The sequence below is a fragment of the Ambystoma mexicanum genome, chromosome 1q, assembly GCF_040938575.1.
Source record: "Ambystoma mexicanum isolate Mex_15411 chromosome 1q, UKY_AmexF1_1, whole genome shotgun sequence".
NCBI lineage: Eukaryota > Metazoa > Chordata > Amphibia > Caudata > Ambystomatidae > Ambystoma > Ambystoma mexicanum.
The window spans coordinates 820,393,350-820,415,462 of NC_090922.1; the positions used below are offsets into that span (position 1 = coordinate 820,393,350).

The 22,113-nt window shown below is 48.6% G+C and overlaps 1 protein-coding gene across 1 annotated transcript in view; it reads right to left on the reverse strand.

Moving 5' to 3' along the window:
• Window positions 1-22,113, reverse strand: part of LOC138537172 (uncharacterized) — a 317,980-nt gene that overhangs the window by 41,135 nt on the left and 254,732 nt on the right. Inside the window, exons 6-8 of the mRNA XM_069641432.1 lie at window positions 15,157-15,213; window positions 14,012-15,008; window positions 13,599-13,705 (exon numbers count right to left, since the gene is read on the reverse strand). Of these exons, the coding sequence (XP_069497533.1) occupies window positions 13,599-13,705; window positions 14,012-15,002 (1,098 nt within the window). The 5' untranslated portion in view covers window positions 15,003-15,008; window positions 15,157-15,213. The remainder of the gene's footprint in view (window positions 1-13,598; window positions 13,706-14,011; window positions 15,009-15,156; window positions 15,214-22,113) is intronic.

Here is a 22,113-nt window from a genome sequence, read left to right on the forward strand (position 1 = left end):
ACAAGTCCCCACTGATCCAATCCACAAGGACATCTAGAGGCGAACTTAAGAATTGTAAGCGATCCAAAAGGACATCTGCCAGTAAACCCTGGAAGCCGATCCAATCCAAAAGAACATCTAGGGACGAACATAAGAATTGCAAGAAAGTTTAAAAGCATTGAATTGTGAAGTGGGAACGAATGAGAGAAGGAACTGTGGCAATCCACAGACGGATAATTTTTGTGAGTCATCTATAGTTTGATAAGAAAGAGAAGAGTAAAAGTGTATAGACATGCAAAGCCCTTTGAAAAGGATGTTGACAATGAACGAACCAAAGTAGACATAGCAGGCCAGAACACCAGGTACAGAGGTCTCTGCTGCAACTTTGGAACATTGAACGGAAAACGCCTGGAAACAACTATAAAATGACTGCCTGCTTGGAGAATAAACCAGATCTCTCTTATTATACTATATTCTATGCACCTGGTGAAGTAGAAAGGACGGAGCCTCGAGGGCCTGATAAATTACAAGAAAGCATCTCTCTAGTGAAGAAATCCTCTTGTTCTGTTAAGTAAAGTTGCTGTTTAACTCATTACCAGTGTGTTGGCCGTTATTCCCACATTAAAATAATTGACACTTAGGTATCAAAATAAAGATTTGATTAGCAGGACCTAAAAACAGCTAAGGTATATCAGTCATCATCCAGTAATCAGGAGCGAAGGGCTAATAATTAGTTTACATTTCACAATAACATTATTTTTTTACATTTCAAAGGAATGGGGAATGGGGAGCCTGTCTTAAAATAATGTTGGGAGCATGCATACAAGGGGTTTGCCAGCACATAATTTGCACTACTGCCTAACCCCCAGAAAAGCGCAGGTCACCTTTTGAGAATAAATTGACCTTTGCATTTCTTTAACTAATGCACATTTTTAAAAAAGTGTGTTCTGTGTGCTTTTTCATTTGTGGTCCTTTTTGAGAATTTGGCCATAAAGACCAAAGAGTTAATGCCACATAGGTACATTTGTGTTACACCAGCTAGTCTGGGAAGTCAGTAACCATGCTCTTCTAGGCTACAACTGGGAGCTAAATGCTCCCAGCAATATCAAACCTTCCTGTGCAATAGAGGTGAACTATGAAAGCTCCCCATCAATATTGTTTGCTGATAGGGTAAAGGACGCCATTTCATTATTTTCATAGAGCACTGCAAGAATGGACGGGAGTCTAGAGGACAGCGATTGGATGGCGTTTTTTGTTAATGCATCAGCAGGTGCATTGCAAGACACCTGGCATATTTCCACAGCTCAGGCTAATGGATTGTGTATTTATAAATGTGCCTATCGCTCCAGATGAGATATACCTTTGGGAGACTTTTCCTAATGGTTTTCCAGCCTCTTGCCATACAAGTGTTACGCTCACCTGGTCTCTGCGGGGATGTTGTGGCACGGTTGGAGCCCTCTCTGGACTGGACCTCCCTGGGTGAAATCATGTAAGGCTGAAGAGCCGGTCGGCAGCATGGAAGCCCTAGAACAGTGGCCTTCAAACCTTTTTTGGCCTGGGCCCCGCCTGAACAAAATTTGGGCAGGCCGGGCCCCTCCAAAAGTGCCAGATGGACAGTATGTAGGAATGGCTATGAACATTTGCGCACCGTCACTGCACTCTACTCCCAGTACAGACCCTGGGCTCTCCCCACCCTGCTCCCACCACTATCCCAGTGTTCCCGCCCATCCTGCTCCCACCACAGTCCCATAACACAAGCATACACGCATCCATACACATATTTAAATAAAAAATAAATCACCATAAACGTACCTTCTGCAAGGGCCTGCGCGTGGTTGCTAAAATGCCCCGGTCCAGGTTGCTCTGCCCGTATGTGCGAGGAGGTGCAGGAGCACCCCCTTGCACATACATACATGCAGTGCCCCAGCCAGCATTTCCAATGAGCTATGCAAGGCTGGCGAAGCAAAACGCTCCCAGCGTTGCATGGCTCAGTGATCATGTGCGGCTGGTGAACTGAACTGTCAAAGGCAAACAGTGTTTCCCTTTGACAGTTCAGCCAGCCCAGGAGCACTCCCTCAGCTGGAAAAAGCAGCTGAGGGAGTGCTCAGTGTTTCACTGGGCTGGCTCCTCGGCTCCTCCATAATGGGTGAGGGGGCCAGTGGGTGGACGCCTCCTCACCCATTATGGATGAGCCGCCAGGCCTGGACTGGCCTACAGGGCAATAGGGCGATGACCGTACCAAAAATGCAAAATGCTAGTGTAGGCCAGTCAAAATGGGCCACTTTTTTGGCCAATGTGGGCCAGTTTGAGGAGTTACTTCACTATGGAGCTAGTAGTTTTGACCATTGTTGCTGAAGAAATATTCTTTAAATATCACAATGTGTTTACATTTGAACGAAAAACACCCTCTTGGGTACTATTCAAACAGTCTGTCACTAAAGGACTGAATATCCATTTACAACTGCTGGCTACTTTTTAATTGGTGCCTAAGGCCGTTTTATGGTCCAGTCTGACCCTGAGAGCTGCCCAGCCCATTTGCTCCAATCTAAAAACAAAAATGTAGGGCCTAGAGTGAAGGGTGGAGGAGAGGAGGAGCCAGAGGCGAACAGCCATCCATGAGCTTGGGCATGTAAACGGCCTGCAGTTGTTGAACAGCTCTCTCCCTGGAGGCCAGGAGGCATGGCCTGGGGATTAAGAGGCACAGGGCAGCACAGGGGAGGCACGCTGGAGACTGCTGCTGAACCAGCGACAGTGCGCATTCAGTGGAGGAAGGTGGAGGGCCCCTGAGAGGGGTGAGAAACAGCACTCCGGTGTGACACAGGTCACAGCGAGGGTTCCATGTAATAATGTCGCCACAAAAATCTCGCCATGCAAAAATATCGCCGAAAAGAACTAGTTACTCTTACCTTGTAACGTTCTTTCGATGGGATGTTCCTCCGACGTATTCCTTATCTTAGATAGAAATCCTTCAGCTTTGCTGGCCTCGGAAAATTTTTTCGCCAGAGGGCGCTGCGCGTCGATGATCGCCGAGTCGATGACCCTCGACGGCCTCCGTGCCGACGTCGACGTCATCCTGCCTATAAAGGCCGCGCGCAGCGTCCGTTGCTCAGTTCCGTTTTGTAGTCCCCAGTAATGTTTTTGGATTAGACTAATCACCTTGAAGGAGCATAGGCTGCAAACCCACAGGAAGTCATACTGCGGGGATGGATGGGAGGGTCGATAAGGAATACGTCGGAGGAACATCCCATCGAAAGAACGTTACAAGGTAAGAGTAACTAGTTCTTCGAAGGGATTGTGTCCTCCGACGTATTCCTTATCTTAGATAGACTCCCATAGCAGTGGTATTGTGACTGGAGGCGGGAGTAATAAAAGTTATGTTACCCTTCCAGAATGGACAGAGTGTAACACAGCCTTGCCGAATCTAGTTTCTTGACTAGAGGAGGAATCCAGGCTATAGAATTTGGTAAATGTATGTGCGGACGACCATGTGGCAGCCGCACATATATCTCGAATTGGCACCCCTCTTTGAAGGGCTGAGGATGTTGCGATACCCCTGGTAGAATGAGCCCTTAGATTTTGAGGAGGCTCCTTTCCTGCCAATTTGTAGCACTCCAGAATGGCTAAAATAATCCATCTGGAGATGGTTTGTTTTGTTATTGGAAGGCCCAACTTATGTCCTGCATAACCTACAAAGAGTTGGTCTGCTTGTCTGATCTTAGCCAATCTGCTGATATAGAAGCTCAAGGCTCGCTTAGGGTCCAGCCTGTGCAGTCTCTCTTCCTCCTTCCCCGGATGAGGAGGAGGGTAGAAAGAAGGTAATATAATCTTCTGAGTGATGTGAAACTCCGAGACTACCTTCGGGAGGAAGTTAGGCTTCACCTGAAGAACAACTTTGTCCTTGTAAAAGATTGTATGTGGAGGTTTACACGATAAGGCTTGCAACTCGCTAACCCTTCTAGCAGATGTCAATGCTATTAGCAAAACAGTTTTGAGGGTGAGAAGCTTCAATGAACAAGAGTGTAGTGGTTCAAAAGGGGCACCCTTTAGGAAGTTTAAAATTAGGTTTAAATCCCATAAGGGAACTTGAAAAGGTTTCGGGGGATAAACATTAGTTAATCCTTTTAGGTATTGTATTACCAATGGAATTTTGAAGTATGAAGGCTCCTCTGCAGTGCGCTTAAAGATTGATAGCGCTGCGAGATAGCCCTTAATTGTGCCAACCTGTAGGCCTGAATTAGCCAGGTAAAGTAAGAATGACAACACCATAGGTGTACCACAAGAAAAGGGTTCAATATTCTTTTCTCTGCACCAGCTGCAAAATTTGTTCCAACGGCAGCGGTATAGAGTTTTAGTTGCCGGCCTTCTGGCCGAAAGCAACACCTCCATAACATCATCCGGAAGGTCCCAATCCTTGTACCTCAACCTTTCAGACACCAAGCGTGAAGGTTGAGGGTCTTGATGGCTGGATGGAGAACCTGACCTTCCTTCTGCGAGAGAAGATCCTCTCTGTATGGCAGTCGAATTGGAGGGCAGATGGACATGTCTAGAAGGTCCGGGTACCACGTTCTCCTGGCCCAATCCGGGGCAATTAGGATCATGGTCTTCCGAAACCTTCTCAACCTCCTGATCATTTGAGGAATGACAGGGACCGGAGGGAACGCGTACAGAAGTGGGAACTCCCAGTCCACTACGAACGCATCTCCTAGAGCTCCTCTCGGGGGAAATTCCCTTGAGCAAAATCTGTCGCACTTCCTGTTGATACTGGTGGCGAACAGATCCACTTGAGGGGTTCCCCAAAGGGCGAAGATCTCTTGAAGGACTTCCTGAGCTATCTCCCACTCGTGAGAGACTGTGCTCTGCCTGCTCAGAGCGTCCGCTGTCAAGTTCTTCTCTCCGGCTAGGTGAATTGCCGATAGAGAGATTCCTTCCTGAATTGCCCAAAACCAGAGCTGCATCGCCTCTCTGCACAGTGGTAGTGAGCCTACGCCTCCTCTTTTGTTGAGGTAGTGCATGGCCACTGTATTGTCCGTCATTATTAGGACGTTTCTTCCCCGTACAGACGGCAGAAAAGCCTTCAGCGCTAGTCTGATGGCTCTCAGCTCCAACAGGTTGATATGTAGTCTGGACTCCGATGGAGACCAACGACCGCTGATGGTCAAGTCGTTGGCGTGAGCTCCCCACCCCGTGAGTGAGGCATCCGTGACTACTGTTATCTCCGGCCATGGTTGCCAAAACATTTCTCCTTTCAGGATGTTCTCCCGACAGGCCCACCACTGAAGGTCTCGGGCTACTTTGACCGGGATCCGAAGGAGATCTGTCATCCTTCCTGAGAACTGTGACCACTGAGTTCTCAGTGCCCACTGGAGGGATCTCATTCTCAGGCGAGCCTCCGGCACGAGGAATATGCAGGATGCCATGAGGCCTAGCAACCTCAGAAAGTCGTAGGCTGGGAGATATTGGGCATTCTGAAATCTGATGACCATCTGCAGAATATCTCGAGCCCTCACCTCTGGTGGCAAGGCTTTTCCCAGGGAAGTGTCCAGGACTGCTCCAATGAATTGGAGTCTCTGTGATGGTATCATCTGTGACTTCTTTAAATTGAGGGAGAAGCCCAGCTTGTGAAGGAAGTGGCAAACATAATCTAGTTGTCTCTGAGCCTGTTCCGAAGATACAGCTCTGATCAACCAATCGTCTAGGTAAGGGTAGACATGAATCCCTTCCCTCCTTAGACTTGCAGCCACAACCGACATTAGCTTGGTAAAGACCCTCGGGGCGGAGGTTAGCCCAAATGGCAGAACTCGAAATTGATAATGAGAGCTGCCAATTGCGAACCTCAGGTATCTCCTGTGCCTGGGATGGATCGGCACATGGAAATAAGCGTCCTGGAGGTCTAGAGATACCAACCAGTCCTGAAGCTGGAGGGCCTGAAGGATCTGAGAGAGAGTCACCATCTTGAACTTGTCCTTTCGGAGGAATTTGTTCAATTCCCGTAAGTCTAAGATGGGTCTCAGTCCTCCGTCCTTCTTCGGTATTATGAAGTAGGGGGAGTACCAACCCTTGTTCCTTTCCGCTACAGGTACCAGTTCTATGGCACCTTTCTCTAGCAGGTCTAAAACCTCCTGCAAGAGGAGCGGATCTGGAAGCTTCAAAGGGTTGTTCCCCGGTGGATGACTCTGAGGGATATGTAGGAAGGGCAGGCAGTAACCTTGGGCTACTGTCTCCAGAGCCCAAGCATCTGACGTAATAGCCTGCCATTCCGTCAGATGGTGAGTTAACCTGCCCCCTACTGGTGTTCTGTGAGGGGAGACCTCAGAGTGGTTTTGAAGCGGCTGATGCAGTTGCCGAAGGTAAAGTGGCTCCTGCTCCTGCGGGTGCGGCTTTCTTTCCCCTACCCCGTCCACCACGGGTAAATCTTCCTTGGCCTCTTTGAGCCGGTCGTCCCCTGCCCCTTCCATATGAGGAATAGTAACGAAAGGACCGTCCTCTCCACGATGATCCCGAAGGACGAAAGGTATTCTGACGGATAGCAGCTCCCAATGACTTGGCTGCTGCCTTGGACGTTTGCAGTTTCTCCAAACTGTCATCCGCCTTCTTTCCAAAGAGGGTAGAACCGTCAAAGGGCATATTCAAAAGCCTGGTCTGCACGTCAGAGGCAAAACCAGACTTCCTCAACCACGCATGCCTGCGGATTGTGGTACTTGTCGCCATGGCCCTGCTGATACTGTCAGCAGAATCTAGGCCAGTTTGTAGGGTCTCGCACATCGCATCTTTACCATCCCTGATGATGTTTAAAAATGCGTCCCTTTCCTCTCCTTCTTGGAGGCAGTCAGCCGCTGATGAAGCGCACTCCCAAAGGGTGTGGCTGAACCTAGCGAGCGTACAGGTCGCGTTAATAGACTTTAACGCCATGCTACAGGCAGAAAAAACCTTCTTAGCCATGGCATCATATTTTTTGTCATCCCTATCCTGCGGAGCAGTGGGGTATGCAGATGTGCTGCCTGATGAGGTTGCAGCCTGTACAACCAAGCTCTCAGGAGTAGGGTGTTTTGACAAATATTCAGGGTCAGAACTAGCCACCCTGTATTTTGTTGACAGTTTTTTATTTACTGCCGGGATAATTTCTGGCGTTTCCCAGTTTGTCAAAATCCTTCTCTGTAGAGCAGAGTGAAATGGAACCACAGGATCCTCCTGTGGGCCCTTGTCCAGTATGTCAGTGAGGTCATCCTGCTGAAAGGCAGGAGAAGGTGCAGACCAACCCATAAATTCTATGATTCTAGACATCAGAGCTCTATATGGAGTCTCCGCATGTTCTCCTGGGTCTGGTTTGATAAATTCTGCTTCAGGAGAAGTGTCCAAGCCACTAGCTTCCTGAAGTGCATCCTGAAGATTTTTTAATCTTCCTTCCTCAGAGGCGAAAGTCTCTGGCTCTGGTGATGTGGTCCTCTGTAAATCAATATCTTGGTCTGAATCCTCCCTTTCCTCAAAAATCGAGGTTAAAGGGGGATACATTGGTTTTTGGAATGGTATAAACCCCATTTCCAATGCAGAAGGAGCCATCATCACAGGCCTTGAAAACGTCGATGTCGTCGACACCGACGTGAAAGTACTCGAAGGCGCCGTGAAAAGCGTCGAGAAATGTGTACTAGGCCTCGAAGAACTCGAAAGGATCGGAGTCTTGCTCGAGAACGACGTCGACGTTCTCGGCGTCGAGTCGGAGGTCTTTTGTCTAACCGTTGGCTGTGGAGTAGCCGTGGTTCTTTCCTTCACCGGCGTCGATATCGGCGTCGACGTCGGCGTCGACTCGATCGACTGATGCGCCGATGAATCCTTCGACAACGGCGTCGATGGCGCCGACCTCTGTTTCGAAGGAGTTTTCGACGATGGCGTCGATGATGCTTTATCTCCCGATGGCTCGAGGCGCTTTCGGGTTGACTTTTCCGCCGGGTACTGCGACTCGCGGCGTTTAGATTTTTTGGGTTTTTTACCCGGGGTATCACCCTCAGCTGTCTTCGAGGGGGACGAGGCCGCTTTCTCGAAGACGCTTAGCATCTTTTTCCTGAATTCCTCCCACTCAGCTTGCGAGCTGCGTTTTGTGGGGCAATGAACTCTCTCAGGAGAACTCGACGAAGATGACGAAGGGGATCTCCTACGTCTCTTCTTCGAGTGTCTCGATGTCGACGAGTGGTGGGAGCCACTTCGTGATCTAGATCGAGAGTGTTTTTTATGGTGAGGAGACGAACGTCTCGACTCTACCGAAGAAGCTTTCGAGGAAGTTAAAGTTGACCTACCTCTCTCGAGCTTCCCCCTACGCTCCTTCAAGGCTTTCGCCGTCATGGAAAGGCATTCCTCACACTCCGAACTCTGGTGCGTGATTCCCAGACACCACAAACAGACCCTGTGAGGGTCCGTCAACGACATTTTCTTCCCGCAGTCTCGGCACTTTTTGAAACCGGACCGAGGGGTCGTCGGGTCGGAGGAGGATGCCATCGATATCGAGGTAAATAGTAGTTATTATATACGTTATCTTGACGAGAACTGAGCAACGGTGTTCCGAGGCACAACGAAGCGCGGAAAAACGGAACTGAGCAACGGACGCTGCGCGCGGCCTTTATAGGCAGGATGACGTCGACGTCGGCACGGAGGCCGTCGAGGGTCATCGACTCGGCGATCATCGACGCGCAGCGCCCTCTGGCGAAAAAATTTTCCGAGGCCAGCAAAGCTGAAGGATTTCTATCTAAGATAAGGAATACGTCGGAGGACACAATCCCTTCGAAATGGCTGTTTTTTGTGGCGACATTATTGCATGGAACATGCGGGGGACACCCCCGCAACCCCCAATCTTTTTTTTTTCTTTTGCCCCTGTCCCCATGTATATGGTCACCCAAATAATATCGCCACAACATTTTCCCGGCGATATTATTTACGGCGACCATATATATGGCAATATTATTACCTGATACCACAGTGAGGAGACCAGCACCCTGACACAAGGTGGCCCCAGAGGAAAACGAGCAGCAGGGAAGGGCCAGAGGAGAGATGCAGCCCCACACCTGGAGTCCCAGGGAGGAACTGAACAGGAGAAGTGCATAGAGCCCAAGGAACAGAACCAGGGGCCAGAACAAATAAGACCCTGAACTACACCCAAGGAAGAAGACACAGATTTTTAATCGGAAGGGCAAGGGCCCACCACAGGCCAGGGTGGACCTTGAACCATCCAGGTGGTAGTGAAACGAAAGGGATGCTCAGAGAGGAGGTAGCAAAGGAGACACCACAACGCCAGAACCTGGCCAAATGAAAGAGCTGGAAAATGGCACTCTCACAGTTGCAATACCCAAACAGGGGAGACATGGCAGCACCGAAGGCAGATGGTGGATCCCACCCGTGTTGCACAGAAATTGCCACCGGTAAAAGTGACGTCCAAATATTACTGGAGGAAATCCGCAGAATGTGCATAGGCATTGGGGCGAAGGTGCCGGACCTGTCCGCGAAAGTGGTCACGCTGAAGGAACGGCTTGAAGGCGTGGAAGCGAACCAAGTCTCCTTGAGAGTGCTGGAATCACAGATAGAGGTATGACTCTGAGACACTGAGAGGAGGGAAGTGGCCCTAGGGCTCAAAGTGGATGACATCAAAAATAGAGAGAGACGCAATAACCTTCCCTTTTCTGGACTGAAAGAAAAGGAGGGGGAATCAACGACTGGCCTTGAAAGGAAAATCTAAGAAATATTTGGGATGTTCCTAGGAACTAAGGAAGGAGAACAAGTGGCAATGGATCCGGTACATCGAGCAGGAGGGGGCACAAAGGGACCCCGCTCAATACTGGCAAACCTACACTATTGAGACTATGGAGACCAGACCGACATGAGAAAGCAAGGCGAATGGGCACCATTGAGAATGAGAACTCTATAGTAGCTATCTTCCTCGCCCTCTCGGCACAGACGCTCAGAATGGGGGACAGAGCTATCCAAGGGACAAGAACTTAAAGGCCCAAAGACTGAATATGGAAGGTGCAAAACTCAGAGGGCCAGTAAATTCGAGAAGCTCAACACCCCACCTCCTAGACCAGAAGCTTCCTGAAGGAATACGGGTCACCTGTTGACAGTTGCCTATCTTATGAGATCCTACGAGCCCCGTGCTTGTAACCAAGTTGTTATGAACCTATCTGTGCTTCCGAGGGAGGACACGGGGTGAAACACGTGAGAGGTAGTTATGTTAAAGGAAAAAAGAGTTCTAGCCATTGCCAGGTTACTGTTTGAGTTTTAAGAGGGAGAGAGTTTGGAGGTGTTAAGGCACAGAGGCAGGGTGAGAAGGGTGAGGAAGGAGGGAAAAGCCCAGGACAGATTACACGGGGAAGGGGGGCCAAGCAACATTACAACGCTACACATATGGGGAAGTATTAGGGGGACAGGACAGAGGCAACTACCTTGGTGGTTAGGCCAGTACGCCCAGAACCTCTAAAACGGGTGCCGAACACCTCTATTAAGAAGGAGGAGGGAGGGAAATAGGGAGGGTGTGGAGGGAGCGAAGATGAAGGGAAGGGGTGGCAAAGTGGAACCGGTGACCAGAGAAGGGAACCTGTCGAAGCAGGGGAGGCGGGACATAGTAAAAGGGAGGTGGGATGGGCTGAATGCAGTGCGAAATTGCAACCAAAGTGGGGGAAAGGTTTGACCAATGGCAGGAGTGGAGGTAGGATACAAAGAAGGTCAGAGGCTAACTGGAAGGTGGCAACACTGAATGTGAAAGGGCTGAACTCCCCAAACAAAAGATCGCCCACAGTAAAGCTGCTCAGCAAAGCCAAAATAGCAATACTATTCCTATAAGCAACACACTGCAGACATGGGATGGAGCGTGCCCTGAAGACAGCAGAGGTTGGGCAGACCTACTGGGCCTCACATAAAACGAGCAAAAAAAGAGGGCGGGGGGATTGTTCTGTCGCGAGCTATACAACTACAGCAGGTGCAGGTGAAGAGGGGTTTTGGTGGCAGGCTAGTGGCAATCAAGTATAGGATAGATGAACAGTTGATAATCCTAGCTTCCATATGTGCACCAAATGTACGCCAGATGACCTTTCTACAAAAGGCATTCTCAGTGCTCGAGTAGTGGGGGGAGGGTAGGCTAATGATGTGAGGTGACTTTAACCTGATGGCAGATCCGGCAGTGGGCTGGTGGTCGGCAAAGGGAGACAAGGTCAAAGCAAAGGGAAGGGAACATGAAGCATTCTCCCAACTGCTGCAGGACCACTTCTGGGTTGATGTATGGAGGACCAAGTTCCCCCAGGCGGGAAGACACACCTTCTTTTCACCCCCACACCACACATACACTAGAATTGATCTCCTACTGGTCCCAAGGGAGCAGGAGGCTAGGGTGTCATCACCAACGGTGGAGACAGTGACATGGTCCGACCAAGAGATGGTCACAACAGACTGGTGGGTTAGAAGAAGGAAGGAAGGGGCAGTCGCATTGCAGATGCAATGACGGTGTCTTACGAGACCCAGTATTCCGGGACTTCCTACAGACAGAGATCACCCAATACTTTGCAACAAACAACACAGGGGAGACATGTCAGAAGACGGTATGGGAGGCGGCCAAGGTGACAGGGAGGGGCATTCTTATAGCAGAAGGGGCCCGCTAAAAGAGGGAAAGAGCACTGTTAGCAGTGAAGGTACGGGAGCAATTAAGAGACATGAGGACAAGACTAACAAGACCGGCAGTGGACAGAGGGTTTATTGGAGACAATGCGGGACAAGAGACAGGAACTACACTCACTCCTGATAGGGGAGGTGGCAAAGAAGATGAGATATACCAAACAAAGATTTGATGAAAGGGGTGACCGGGTGGGGAAACTGTTGGCAAATAGGGTCATAGAATGTAAGAGGGACAGGGGGGTCCTCCGGCTGAGGGACAAGAATGGGGAAGTAATTGGCTCTGAGGAACACATCCCCGAATTCTTTGCTGACTTTTATGAAACAATTTACGCCCAGCCTACAAAACTGGTGGAGAAGGAAGTCAAGGAATACTTGTATACACTTCCCATTCCCCACTTGACGACAGAGGGGAAATGCATGCTGGAGACAGAGATAACAAGGGAGGAGGTGAAGAGGGCGATAGGTCAGTTGAAGTATGGGAAGGCACCGGGGGAAGACGGCTATACAGCAGGCTTCTACAAGCCGTTCCAAGAAGTCCTGGTGCGGCCCCAGGTGAAGGTCTTTAACTCCATAAAACAGACTGAAGATATGCTCCCCACCTTCGGGGAGGCGCTCAAAACAGTGATCCCCAAAAAAGACAAGACGGACTGCGTTTCGTATAGGCCCATATCCTTGCTTAACGTAGACGCAAAGATCTTCACAAGAATCTTGGCGTCACATTTGGAGATACACATCCCCGCCTGATACAACCAGACCAGATGGGATTAATTCAAAATAGACAAGGCTCTGAAAACCTAAGAAAAAAACCCACACATCCTGTACGATCCAAGGACACACAGGGGTGGGGGGCGAGGGGCATTAGTCCTCTCCCAAGACGCCGAAAAGGAATTAGACAGGGTCAACTGGTCCTTCATGGAAGGGGTACTTGAGGTATGGGAGAGACAATGGATGGAATGGATCAGGGCCCTGTATCACACTCCGAGAGGAAGAGTGAGGGTTAATCGGAACATGTCCAGGACAATAGAGCGACCAGACAGGGAAGACCCCTGTTGCCCCTACTGTACTTGCTGGTTATGGAGCCATGGATAATAAGCCTGAGAGGTTGCAGAGGTATAACGTGGGTGCACACAGGCGGGCAAGAATATAAAGCAAGTCTTTTTGCAGACGATACATTACTCTACCTCACAAACCTGCTGTCTTCAGTGCCCACCATTTTAAATGGTCTGAAAGAGTATTGGAAACTATCAGGGTTCTGTGTTAACCTTGCCAAGTCATTGGCATTCCTAGTGGGGAATTGGGACCAGGCAGATAGCAACTGGATTGGTAAATGGGGTTTCAAAACTAAGTAGGAGGGCTTTAGATACCTTAGAATCGAAATCACAAGGGACCCCGAAAGTGTATTTGAGAAGAACTACCCCCATTATGGAGTAACAAAAAGATCAATCGGTGTTTCAGACAACACATACCAAAAGCTTTGTCAGTTTCCATGCCAACCAAATATTCTTCTTTCCAACAGCCCTACTTTCTCTTTCTTCTCAGTAGCAACACCACCAAATGAACACAACAAAATATTGTGACAATGGCGCTGCACAGCCATATTTATGTAAATAAAATTTTTGGTACCAGCACAAACTTCAATAAGTTGAGCAGTAAAGGACCACAATGAGCCACATTCGTTTTATGTAGTACCTTTCGAACACCCTCTAGGCCTGGAGCTTTTAGGATTACTATCTCACCTACAAGCCTGGCCTTTTCTTGCAAATCAGATTTTCCTGTAAACATAACCAGACTAGAATAAGCCTCCTCATCAGTATCACTGGTAGCATACCATATACTGCCCCAAGTACTCCAGCCATTAGATTCCACTTACATTTGCAGTGCATACTTCAGAAATGGCATTTAAATGTTGGCATGTATGATCTGCTGATTGGACTGATAGCAAACAGACATTACATTAAGTAGAAGTAAGTGCTCACCTTAGCTGAAGCCGGAGCCAAACAAGTGGTGCCTCCATCAGTGAAGTTGCAGAACACCCTCAGTGCATCAAATGGAGCCCCCTGGTTCGGATCAACAAAGTAATAGCCTGTGGGATGCAAGGAATTAGACAAAAAGATGCATGGCTGTCCCAGGCCCACATAGGTTCAACACACATAATCTCTCCTTTACTCACAAGGCAATCTGATAGTAACCTGGGTGTGCAAAACACAAGAGACAAATCGAAGGGGATAGAAACACAGAACAGGCAAGAAAGCATTAGATGTGAGAAAGAGAGGGTGACACTTTGATCTTTTAAGATTATCATACACTCAGCATGATCATACTCATAGCACTCAGACACTCGTAGCAATACTCCTCTTTTGACCCCTAAAATTCTTAACATTTCACCTACCATCCAGTAACCAAGGGCTGGTTAACTTTAGCTCAGAGCAAGTGGTAGCGGGGTGCTCCCATGTTCCTTGGCTTAATCCTGGCCCCAGTGTTATGTGAGGGGGTACTTGGTCCATTTGCAGTGATGACTGCTTCTTCTGTGCTGGCTTCAGTGGGAAATGTTTCTCCTGTACCTTTGTCCCAGGTGGATGTGTTTGCAATGCTCCCTTAGTTTGAGTTTCCTTTATCCGTCTTGTTTGCTTTCTCCTATCTTGATTTCTGGGTGGATTCTTGCTTTTTATTGGTGCCTTAACAGTCTTCTTCAAGTGACTGGGAACAGATGTTGTCTTTTTTATGGATCCCTTTCTTTGCAATGTTTCCTTTCTTTTTGCAGGTCTTGAGTCAGATTCTTTTTTCTGTATAGACCCCTTCTTCTGTACCTGTGTCTCTGCAGGTTGCTCCATCTCTGCTGGTTCCTTGTTCTCTGTTGGCTTGAGTGGGGATGCCCTTCTCTTGGCTGGGTCATCCCTTTTTGCTGGCCACAGAAGGGATTTCCTTTTCTGTGTAGGTTCCTTGCTCTGTGCTGGCTTCACAGGGGATTTCCTTCTCTGTGTTGAATTCTCTATCTCTATTGGCCCTATTGAGGCTTGTTTCCTCTGTGTTGATCGCTCCCTATTTGCTGCTGCCAGTGGTGATTCATTCTTCTCTCTTGATGTAGTTCCCTCAGATGTTAGTGTGATGGCTGAATTCTTCTGTTTCGGATTCCTGCTTTGTGCAGTCTCTGGAGGGGAGTTACTCTTTAATGTCGGCTTCTCCTTTATTGATGCACTCAAGTGGGATATATTTCTTGTTGTCAGCTCATGCTGCTGCACTTGTCTTTGAAGTGGTTTCTTCTTTTGTGGAACTTCTTTCTTCTGTGCTTGGCTCAGGTTTGGATGCTTCCTCTGTGCTAGCACCTTCGTCCCAGTTGACCTCACAATGGGTTTCATCTCCTGTGCTGGTCTCTGTATCATTGGTTTCTGTAACAACAAAACACATGATTTGGAAAGACGAAGACCAGAGGAATACCTAGACTTCTTGTTAAGATGTGTTTTCTTGTGAGTGGTAGGTCAAGGTTTTCTCTTCCTGCTTCTTTCTCAATATGAGGCAGGATTTATTAGACTCTACCTTTAGTTGCCCAGCCTGCCTTCTCTCTCCTGGAGGGCCTGGTGGCCCTGGTGGACCCTGTAAGAAACAAAAGTGTTGTCAGGCTGCCTTAATTGCACAGGATCATATGATGTACGGATCTAAGTGATACAGAATCCTAGACCTGTAGAATTGGAAAATGTCTATAGAATCATTATGCCCATCCCCTTGCTGTGATGCAGAAACTATTATGTGCTCATTGCTTTATCAAGATCAAATTGGATGCCTTGAAGCTACGAGCCTCTGATCACCTCACAGGAAACTGTTCCCACAGGCCTTACTCTGATAGGCAGAATGCTTTTCAGAGTCAACAAATCAAGTTAGTTTGGTTAAATCTATTTCCATAAAGAACACAAAAAGAAACTACATTTAAGTATACAACTAATTTGATCAAATTAATATAAAACAAAGTCTGCATAATTAGTAAACCAAGTTGCAGGTTTTAAAATGTCAAGCAATATAGATAATTTGGTTGTTTTCTTCCTCGCCTAACTTGTTAAGTACTGATGTTTCACAATTTTTCAGTACTCCTCTTTTTTAGTTCAGTCCCATAAAATCTAACAAATACAATATGTAACTTTAAAACTCGTGTTTTTCCCTGGAGATGTAGACAAGGGCCTGAGAGACAAGAATACCAGAAAGACGTGCAGTGACACTTAAAAACCACAGGATTGTGAGTGACTGTACATCGAGCATATAACTGGGGAGGAGCACAAGTTTGGGATTTGCAAGATATACTGAAAATAAAGCCATACTGTTATTGAAGTTTTGTGTGGCATTTACATATTTTTTCCCAACCCTGTAAGTATGCCTAATAAAGCTATGTTTTAATATATGTGTTTCTTGGCCTCTTATTCATTCTACTCTGCTTAATGGCAATCCATATCATGTCAGCATGTACGTGAATGTTGTTTAGGGGGTGGGATTCGGGTGAGTATAGGCCAACCCAATCTCTGACCTTTTGGAATGGGGCAGAGTGGCCAGCGAGGAGAACTGATCTGGGCGGATTGGTGGGAGACAGGGGGAGGGCGTGTCAGCACCCCCCTTCTCCCACAGGACTGTCAATGTAACAGAAGTGTATCACTGTGTAATACGTGTTTGGAGTAGAGAGTTAGGGGTTTGGTCATCTACTTGAGAAGATAGTCATGGACAGGTTACGGGAGGACTACAATAGTGACAGGTCAGTGCCTATTTCAGATGAAATGTGGGTAAGAATCTGGACAACCTGAAAGGAAGTAGATGTGACATGAAGAGTCATACTTTGTGAGTACTGGTCTCCTGCAAAAATGCCTAAGCTTTCTTTACTAGATTATGATGCCCAATGGTCTTGGTTGGGTAGATCCACGTTGGATCATATGTTTTGGAATTCTACGATCGTCCCAGTATTTTGGGGGAGGTTTTCATATAAATACTTTGGTGACACCTATTCACTTCCACTTTTGCTGGAAACTGCAAACCCCATCTAAATGCCCCTTTCACTGGAGAATCCTTTACGTGTTTGATGCTGGGTGTACAGGTGCAAAAAAGACCGCTATTTAGGACTTGATTGCTAAGATAACTTCCTTTCAAGACCAGTATGAAGTGTGAACTGGACATCTATGAGGATGTTTGGGGACACTTTAATAAAATTATATGCTCGGTCCACATGTGAGTCATTTATGGTTTGTTTACACTTTGGGGAATGTTTGTTTGTCTTGTATGCTCATCTGCCTTGCTTCTCTTCCCAATGTTTGTGTTTGTGCTGAGTTGTTGATGGGCACATGATTCTATACTGCGGGTGAATGCTGGTGGTTTATTTCTGGTGCTGAGTTCAAGGTTTTGTTGAGATTAACATGTTTGACAATGTAACAGAAGACTGCTTGTGGATTACATTTTTTGTGTCTATTCTTGAAATCCAATAAAAAAAAGAGAATGATCAATATTGTGACATGATGTACATTGCAGCAGGTTACACTAACTCCCACCCTTACCCGGTAGGTGACAGTGCCTATCATCTGCATCCATACATCCTGACACCCTTCCATAATTCCAACACTCTGGCCCAGCAGCAGTATAATTAATGTTTTACGCACATCCACCAGAGGCATCCCCGAGTTTACATCTGGCATCTTGAAGACACTTTTCAGGTGCCTCGATCACACAGGAAATTCATTGCTATGCACTCCACCTGTAGTGTGCAAGAACACAGTGGCTAATGTGTGTTGACCAATATTGCTCTGCAACAGGCCCTATGTGTTATCTGGAGTGGGCAACAATGAGCCCTTCAGCGATGCGTCCGTGACCACCGACTCTTCCAGGCATGGTGCCCAGAAGGGTTCTCCTGCCAACATGTTTGGCCTGTCGCTCCACTAACTCAGGTCGTTCGTCACCGACCTTGACACCTGAAGCACATCTGACATCTGCCCGTAGTATTGCAACCACTGGCTCCTTAGAAGCCACTGAAGGGATATCATGCAGAGTCTTGACTGCGACACCAGGAAGATACAGGTTTGCCATGAGGCCTAATAGGTGCAAGAATGCTCATGCCACTAGGTGCTGCAAGTCTGGAAAAGATTGACCATTTGTGCCATGTTGGTGACTCTCACCTCAGGAGGAAATGCCTTCCCTTCCCGGGTGTCCAAGAGTGCTCCTATGAACTGGAGCGTCTGTGCTGGGGATGTGTGGGATTTCTTTGAATTGTTGAAGCTCCACCTCCGGAGACGTATACAGTCCACTGGCATCGAGGAGGCTCTCTGCCAGTTGGAGTGACCTCGACTTGTCTGATATCAAATCAGGCATCATACCCCAAGGCTGCACCACTCATCAGCGCTAACCCTAATGGAATCGGGTGGCCTACCTGGTCAAATATAAACTGCATTGAATCAGAGAACACTGAACGGGAGTCTGGTACGAAACTCCGATCTTGCAGGGCTGTTTGAGGAGCTTCGGCACAGGGGGAGGTTTTGCCTGGAGGGTCTCGCTTAAGGGCGCTCAACCCTTCCTGGCTTCCTTTGTGCTGGACGAAATGGGTGCATTTAGAGCCAGATCGGACAGCAGCGTCAAGGCAGAAGCCGTACTAGCTGAGGCCTTCTCAAAAACCTAGAGCATTTCTGTTTTCCTACTCTTTTCTAGATGCACCCTTCGAAGGGTATCACTTACCCTTATCGTCCGATATTGTCGGAATCCATCATCCGCAGACAAGCCAGCAGAGACTCCACAAAACACCCTGACTGTGAGCCCTGGGGCTTGGACACAGCAAAAACAGATAAAGCTTTGTATGGAGGCTGCACCTCTCCAGCTGCCGTAATTGGTCTTCCGGACCCTACCTTTCCCTCTTTGGCATGGCCAGCACTGACTGGCACCGGGTTCCTCAGAAGTATGCGCCTCTCCCTAAGGGTGCATTCAGGTCTTGTATGGAAGACATTTATGATGAAGAGGGGGATCCCATTCCTTTTGGATTGGAATCCCTACACCCCAGGGAATTTAGAGACTTCCCAGAGGAATTCTGTGGGGACACTGGTGACTTGGTGGATCTTGCTACTGATTTACAGGATGCAAGTGACCTGGACACCTCTCCAGAATTAGACATGCTTCCTGCAACATGTGCAAGGACAACCATGTGGCTGCATGGCAGATATCCCTAATAGGAACTCCTCTCTGCAAGGCTGTAGAAGCCGGGGACCCCTCTGCTCGAGTGTGCCCTGATGCCGGGAAGAAGCTCCCTGACTGCAGACTGGTAACATTCTGCGATGCAAAGAATAATCCAACAATACAGTCTACTTACAGCCAGACCCTTGCGGGACAATGAATGGGCCACAAACAGCTTGTCAGATTTTGGGAACCCAGACGTCCTAGCGATTCAAAAGCTCAAGGCTCTTTTGGGATCTAAACGGTGGAAAAGCTCTTCCTCCTAAGAGGGGTGTGGAGGAGGGTAGAAGACTGGTACATCTATGCACTGAGAAAGGTGGAACTCAGAAAACACTTTTGGGAGAAAGCCAGGTCTGACTTAAAGGGAAACCGTCTCCCAAAAAACCACAGGAACAGGGGCTTTCAGCACAAGGCCTGCAATTCACTAATCCTCCTAGCTGACGCGATCGCAATGAAAAGCCTGTTTTCAAAGACAACAGTCTCAAGGAACAAGAATGCATGGGCTGAAACGGAGCCGCCATCAAGAATGTCAGAACCAGATTAAGATCCCAATCTGGGACAACAAAGGGAGTTGGCGTAAACATATTCACAAGACCCTTCAGGAATTGGGACATACCAGGATCATAAACAAAGAACCTTGATCTGAGGAACTTCTGAACACAGACAAGGCCGCCAAGTAGTCTTTGACTGTGGTAACCTAAAGGCCTGCTGAGGCCAGTGACAGAAGAAACTCCATCACTGTAGTGATGGGGCAAGAGATGGGGTTGATGTCCCGTTTCGTGCACCACAACTCAAATCTTCTCCACCTGCACGTGTACCAGCCAGCAGCACTGTACCTCCTCTGGGAGGACACAGTCATCATACCCCATCCTCTCAAGAGCCACGCATGTGGGTTGTGGGTGGGTTGTGGGACTGCGGGGGCTCTGGGGTCGGGTGGAGTACCCGACCTACCAACATAGGTCAGGAGATTCGGGCGACGAGGCAACCGGCAAGGTGGACAGATGGACAGATCCAAGAGATCGGTGTACCATATTCTCCTCACTCAGTACGGAGTAATTAAGACCATGGTCGCACAAAACCTCTTCAACCTCCTGAGAACCCAAGGAATGACAGGAATCGGGGGGGAGGGAGGTGTAGTGGAGAGGCAAGTTCCAATCCACCAGGAACGTGTCCCCCAGTGCAGCGTTTGCTGGGAATTTCCTTGATCAAAACTGCCTGAACTTTCTGTTGGAATCTGTGGCAAACACATCCACTGGTTGGGTAGCCCAACGAGAGAAGACCTCCTCCAGGACTTCCTGGCACACTTGCCACTCATTCCGTGCTCTGCCTGCTCGGAGCATCTGTGAAGCCATTCTCTGTCCCTGCCAGATGAATTGCGGAGACCGAGATCTGCTTCTCCAGCAACCAGAAACACAGCGGCATCGCCTCTCTGCAGAGGAGGAGGGAGCGCACACCACCGTGCTTGTTCAGGTAGTGCATGGCCACTGTCCATGTTCTCTGTCAGAATCAGGACATGCTCCCCCTTGAGAGCCGGGTTGGAAGACCTCAGGGCCAGCCTGATGGCTCACAACTCCAGCCTGATGATGTGCCACCTAGCTTCCATTGCTGACCAAAGTCCGCTCACCTGCAAGTCATCACAGTGAGCGCCCCAACCCTTCAGAGATGCATCCGTGACCACTCAAGCCTGAGGCAAAGGGGGCCAGAAACGTTCCCTGCCATAAGATTGCTGTGGTTGGTCCACCAGCTGAGGTCATGGACCATTTGGCTGGACACCTTGAGAGGATCTGTGAGCGCTCTGAGGTACTGTGACCACTGGCCTCTTAGGAGCCATTGTAGGGATCTCATGCATAGCCTGGCCTCTGGCACTAGAAAAATACAGGAGGCCATGAGACCTAAGAGGCGGAAGAAGGAAGCCGCCAGTAAGGTGGTGTGATTCCGAAATAATTGTACCATCTGTGCTATCCTGTGGACTCACTCTTTGGGAGGGAAGGCCTTCCCCACCCAATCGCGCCTTGAAACACTTGTGTATAGGCGCGTTATGAATGCCATATATCATATCATATCAATTGTCTAGGACTGCTCCGATGAGCTGGAGCCTTTGGACTGGCATCACTATGGACTTCTTCAAGTTCAGGGAAAAGCCCAGCCTGTGCAGTAGCAGGCAGGTATCCTCCAGATGAGACAAGACCTGCCCCGCCGACTTCCCTCGGAGCAGCCAGTTGACCAGGTACAGAAATAACATGGATGCCGGATCTCCTGAGGTAAGCCATGACTACCGCCATGAGCTTGGTGAAGTCACTTGGAGCTGAGGTCAAACCAAAGGGAAGCACTTTTAACTGATAATTCTAGTCCCCTATGAGGAACCTCAGGAACTTCCTGTGCTTTCAATGTATCGGCACATGGAAATAAGCATCCTGCAGATCTATTGACACCAGCCAGTCCTGAAGTTCGAGAGCGTGGAGAATTTCCTTCAATGTTACCATTCTAAATTTGTCTTTCCTGAAGTCCAGAATGGGACGGAGACCTCCTCCTTTCTTGGGAATACCAACCCGAATCTCTCTAATCGGGAGGTACCTCTTCCACGGCACCATTGGACAAAAGGGCTTGCAGTTCTTCCTGGAGCTCCTGTCCTGGTTTGAATGGAGGTGGTGGGGGTCTGTCTGGTGGTTTTCTTAAGAAGGGCAGACAATAGCCCCACCGAACGAGCTGCAGGGTCCAGAAATCAGAGGTGATGTCCTGCTACTGGGGCCAATGTTCTGCCAACCATCCACCCACGGCAAGTCGTGGGAGGGTAAAACAAAGAAGCTTAGAGGGTGGTGCCGCCCCCACTGCTGCTGCTGTTTGCTGGCCTCTAGAATCCCCTCTGCCCCTTCCAGGATGCGTGAAATGCCTCTACCTGGCCTGTGGGAGCGGCACTTTCTTGCCATAAGGAACATAGGGCCTGCAGCCTGTGCCCCTAGAGGCAAAGCTGAAGGCAGGTTTGGCCGGCTGAGCAGCCAGGCCCAGTGATTTTGCAGCTTCTTTAGACTCTTTAAAGTTTTCCAGAGAGTCATCAGCCTTCTGGCCAAAAAGAAATTCCCTCAAAAGGCATGTCCAGTACCCTATTCTGGACGTTTTGGGAGAAACCAGAAGTTTTGAGATAGGCTTGCCTTCTCAATACTACCGCCGACCCCATCGAATGGCCACGTCCAGGCCTTTCTGCAACAACTACTTAGCTACCTCCTTCCCATCTTCCACCAGCTGGGTAAACCCATCCTGCATTTCACCTTCGTGGATGTACTATGTTGTGTGAAACACAGCTTTCCATAGACC